We start from the raw sequence: 5,000 nt of genomic DNA on the forward strand, positions 1-5,000 counted from the left end.
TTTCTTATATATATTATATATATTATATATGTTATATATATATATTATATATAATATATATATATTATATATATAAGAGGAGTTATGTCACATCTGATTTATATGTTGCAAACCACACTTGATTCACTACGTCAGTTCAGTGATGTATTGGCTTCCTCTTTGCAAAATACTATACTGTCCTATCCCTTTACATATAAATCAGTTCAAAGCTTCATTTACAGTCTCATAACGTGATTAACATTTGATATTTATTCATTTATAGGAGGAAGAAGGAAAAGAAAAAAAAAAACAGGCGCATCACCATCCAAGGTCATTAGCGTCTCATTTAAAATATAGCGATAGGCTGGGGCTTGATTTTTTTTTTTTTTTTAATAATACGATGTTTGTGGATTCCCAGGATGGTTAATAGTTATAACAAATAAATGTACCAGATGTTAAAGGTCATATAGCATTATGATATACTATTGTGTCGAAAAGGATAAAATTGATGTAACGATTAAGATACATGGACAAAATGGGATGAAGAGAAGAAAAAGCCGTGCAAAATTAAAGGAGGCAAGGGCTGAGGACCAAGGCAGGGGTGATTGACCTCGGTTTCCGTCTCCTAAGGCCCCCATGACAACGAGTAAGGGCTTTGATTATAACAATTTCTATATTAACTTTTACTTTTCGCCCACTCGATATGCTAAGCAGGGCACCTGCGTCTTTTTAAAAGAGTTTTTACATGCTTTTGAGTGTGAGGAAATGGAAAAAATCTTGGGTAAAAAACTCTCCTCCATTATTTATTTGTACTTCAGCAACCAAATCTATATATTCTGAGAATAAGGAAATGAAAGTTAGACATCTTCCTGTTTAAGGTTTCACATCAACCTTAAGTGTGGTTATTCAACATACCATGATACATGAGAATTCATGAATAACAGCAACTTTTCATATAATAAAAATAAAATAAAATGCTTGATAATATGGCACTTACTAGCAAAGCTCTTTCTAAAGCTTTCCTTTATTCAGTCAAGACCTTTGCTGTATGAATATACGAGAGGAACACTGCATAGTTAAGATCACAGAATGTCAATAAAACAAAACCGTTTTATTCTTTCATTGGAGTACATGGAAACAGCTGTACATCAAACTTTGACATTTTTGTATTAACAATGTATGTATTGATATATAGATCTTTCTTGAGTGTGATTAGTAAAGTATGGGGGTCTTAGGATGATAAATAATTGTCTGTGAGTTGGACTGTTTCTATCACACTTTCCAGATTTTCAACGCAAGACAAAAGTCCGTCTCCGTTGTCTTCCGATCCTTCGACACTTATATCTAACTTTTTCGAGTTCTCTTTATCCGCGCGATCTTTCCCTGCTGGACCTCCGGGCACGGCGGTCTTCTTGGCCTTTTCATCTTCGGAACTATCGGAATTCATTTCCCCGCTGGAATTTTTATCCTCCGAATTTGACGCGACTTTCCCGGATGACTCTGCGACTTCATAGATCCGTTTCGTGGTTTCCTTGTTCCCTGGACTTTCGCTTGCGCAGAGTTTAATCCTTTTCTTTGTGTTCTGATTTTCCTTGCTCTTCAAAAGTTCAGGGGGAACACTTTTCTTTCTCACTCGTCTCTTCACCGTTTTCACTCGGTTATTTCCTTCACTTGTCGTTTTTTCTTTGCTTTCATCTATAATACTTTTCAACATGCAGTCGGAGTCTTCACTTTCTACTGGCACTACCGGAATTCTCTCGTCTTTATCTTGTTGAGACGGTTTCTCTTCCTGTGACACAGAGAGGTTTCCCTTCCCCGGCGATCTCGACACCTTTCTCTTGTCACTTTGAAGTTCTTCTGGCATCGTAAAAACGGCTTTCCCGTCCTTCTGAGTGACGCCGATACTTGGAGGTGGAGCTGTTAGAGTTTCAGACTTGTTCCTTGCATTCGTTTTTTGACCTACCGGAGAACTTTCAACACTTGAGCTCTCAGATCCGGAAAGGTTGTGTGTGGACTTCTTTCTCGGACTGGCGCTGTCACTACTTCTTCCAGTCCAGATGTCTTTGTCTGTCACTACCATCACCTCAGCGAGGCTATCCAAACTCGCGTTCATATCCACCAATGTTTCTTCGCGTTCGGCACTCTTGTTTACTTCCTTGATTTCGCGGTATCTTCCATTGCGTCCGGGTAACCACTTATAGAGATTCCTTTCGTTTATTTCTTTGTAATTGTGTAACGAGTCTAAATGCTCGATTATGGAATCACTTGTTCTAAATTTGATATCACAGATGTGACATTTGTATGGGGTCTCGTTAGTGTGCTCCCAAACATGTTCGCGCAGCTGCTTGTATTTGGCTATCTTGACCTGGCACAGTTTGCACTTGTAGAATCCTTTCTTTGGACCGTGATGCACACTGCTGTGGGCCAAAACTGCTTCGTGGGAAGAATAGGTATCGTGGCAACGCCTGCATCTCGAATTTTTTCTTGCCTTTGGGGCGGGAGGCTGACTGGGGGGCGTTTTCTCGACTGGCACTTTTAAGGGCGACTTTGGCGGCGACATTTCCACTTGAGGACCCGTCTCCTCCGGCTCCAACTTCACGGGCTGTAACTCCTCTTGCTGGTTCAGGACTGGGCTGGTTTCCTGTGGCTCAGGATCTTCCTTTTTAACCGGAGTCAGAGGCAACTGATTTCTATTCACAATTTTGAAGGTTCCCTGCTTTTCAGAAGGCCCGCAGACCTCCGGCGTCACTTCGGGAGTGTAAGTACAAAGCCCTGCTCCCATCTGGAGCAATTCTTTCTCCTCCAGAGATATTTTTATGCAACGTTCCTTCATGTGTTTCAGAAGCGAGACCTCTCTGAAGTACCATATGCCACAATACGTGCATATCAAAGGCCCTTTTGATTTTGAACTAGTTGCAAATGATGTAGGATTAATCACAGGAACAGCAGGAGTCTGGTTAGGCAACAGGGGTTCACTTGTGGGTGCTGGACTTTCAATGTCTACATCCATAGTTTCACTTGTTGGTGCAATAGACTTTGGGAGATGACTGATGACTGTCTCGGTCACTGGCTCCACTTTTACACTGCCTGCAATGAAGCCAAGCTCCTCCAATGAAGCTCCATCTTTAAACATCTTAATGACTGCCTTAGGGATCTTGTTACAATATTTCCAAATGTGTCTTTTCATCTCCGCCTCTCTCCTCGTTACTGTCAGGCAGTATTTACAAGTTATGGGGCCTTTAAGTGGAGAAATGCGAGTGCCATACTCATGATGCACTGATGCATCATCAGAATTTCTCTGCACTTTTGAGTAGTATGGTCCATCTCCCATCTCGTGCAAGGAAGTCAGGCTGATACCTACAGACAACTTGTTCTTTAGATCTTCTGGAGCTGCTAAACAATCATGCTTGAGATGTCTTCGTAACTCACGTTCCCGCCGGTAGAGCCTATTACAGAAATTGCACTGCAGCATTTCTAAACATGGCACTGGTATTGATTCATTTACTGATGGGATGATTTCATTATCTTTATGTGCTTGGGTTCTATGTCTGTTCAGATCTGTGACCGAGGCAAAGTGACCTTTGCATAGAGGGCACTTGAACCTTTCAAAACCTCCAACATTTATGGTCACAACTTCCTCATTCATTTGCAGATCTTCTTCCTTGAAGCGCTTGGCTGCATTTTCTTCCTCTTGCACAGACTCTGTGTGCCTCCTCTTCTCTCCTCTCCTGCTCCTTGACTTCAGTCGATGGAAAAACATGTGTTCACTTAATTCAGCTTTGGAAAGGAAGCTGGCATCACACATTTCACACATGAAATAGAAATCTGTATCCTTGTAAATAAAGTTACTTGACAATTTGGCAGTCCTCTTTCGACTACCCGGAGGTCTTCTCCTGCGATCTGGTTTGGTCTTCATGTCCATGGGAAGTGTCATGGGATGTGTTTCACTTATTGCTCCTTCTGGTGTAGTTATTAACAAATCATTTCTTACAGAGAGTGCTGGCAATCCTGTACTTGAGTATTCATGGTAACTTTCATTCTCTTCTGAGTTTGGTACTTCGCCTCGGAGCCTCGTTAAGTTAACACCACTAATAATTTCTTGATCTGAGTTTACTGTGCCTACGTGTCCTACCTTAGTCTTCTGCAAAGGGTGATTCATATTCTGCAACAACACCTGCTGTGCTGCCTGACTTGTTTGATGCTGCATCCCTTTCGTCTTACTTCCAAAATGCATTTGCTGAAGACTTTTTTTGTAACTCCCCAGAGTCACCCGGAGGTGGTCATTGGGACCTGAATTTGGCTTTGAAATGAAAACTTTAGAGGACCTTCTTGCTTTCTGGGGCCTTTTGTATGTCCTTAAAATCTCTTCAGCTTTGAAATACAAAGGTTCAAAACATTCACACTTAAGACTATGGCAAGTCTTGCATGAAAACTGGCAATAATATTTTTCATCCTCATATGCACTAGTCAGGTGTTCATGTAAGTGATCCTTCAAACTTCCTTCACTGCTAAAGGACTGTTCACATACATCACACTGGAATTTGAAGTGGGTGATTGAGTGCTTCATCATCTGCCACTCAGTCACAAAGACCTTATTGCATGTTGGACACTGGTAACCAATATTTACATACTCATCTCCAACATTTTCTTGCAACTTGTACCGTAGAGGTTCTATCCTATTCCAGGCATATTTTGGGAAGTATTTTGTATTTTCCTTTATATCTAATGAACTTGGTACTTCTGGGATAGTGGCATCTAATGTAGATAATCCAGCATTGGATTTTGTTTTACTTCCACTTTCTCTTGCAATGTCTAACAATATGTTTTCCTTTTGTGAAATAACTTTCAGTGTACTTAAAGAGTTTGCTGATGAATTACAGTTATAAATCTTACTTGAATCATTAGTCATTGTTTTCTGTAGGACATTCTTTTTCTTGCCTTCAATATTTACACCACTTTCCTCTACTTTTAGGGCATCTTTACCTGAGCTTAAATCACTACATAATAACTCCTGTGGTGTG

At 40.6% G+C, this 5,000-nt stretch overlaps 1 protein-coding gene across 1 annotated transcript in view; it reads right to left on the reverse strand.

The window, feature by feature from the left end:
* Window positions 1–761: 761 nt before the first annotated feature.
* LOC125030536 overlaps window positions 762–5,000 on the reverse strand; it is a 20,063-nt gene continuing 15,824 nt past the window's right edge. The window contains exon 3 of the mRNA XM_047620622.1: window positions 762–5,000. This exon is cut by the window's right edge and continues 721 nt beyond it. Within this exon, the coding sequence (XP_047476578.1) occupies window positions 1,211–5,000 (3,790 nt within the window). The 3' untranslated portion in view covers window positions 762–1,210.

This window comes from Penaeus chinensis, chromosome 11 (assembly GCF_019202785.1).
Source record: "Penaeus chinensis breed Huanghai No. 1 chromosome 11, ASM1920278v2, whole genome shotgun sequence".
In the NCBI taxonomy this organism is placed as follows: domain Eukaryota; kingdom Metazoa; phylum Arthropoda; class Malacostraca; order Decapoda; family Penaeidae; genus Penaeus; species Penaeus chinensis.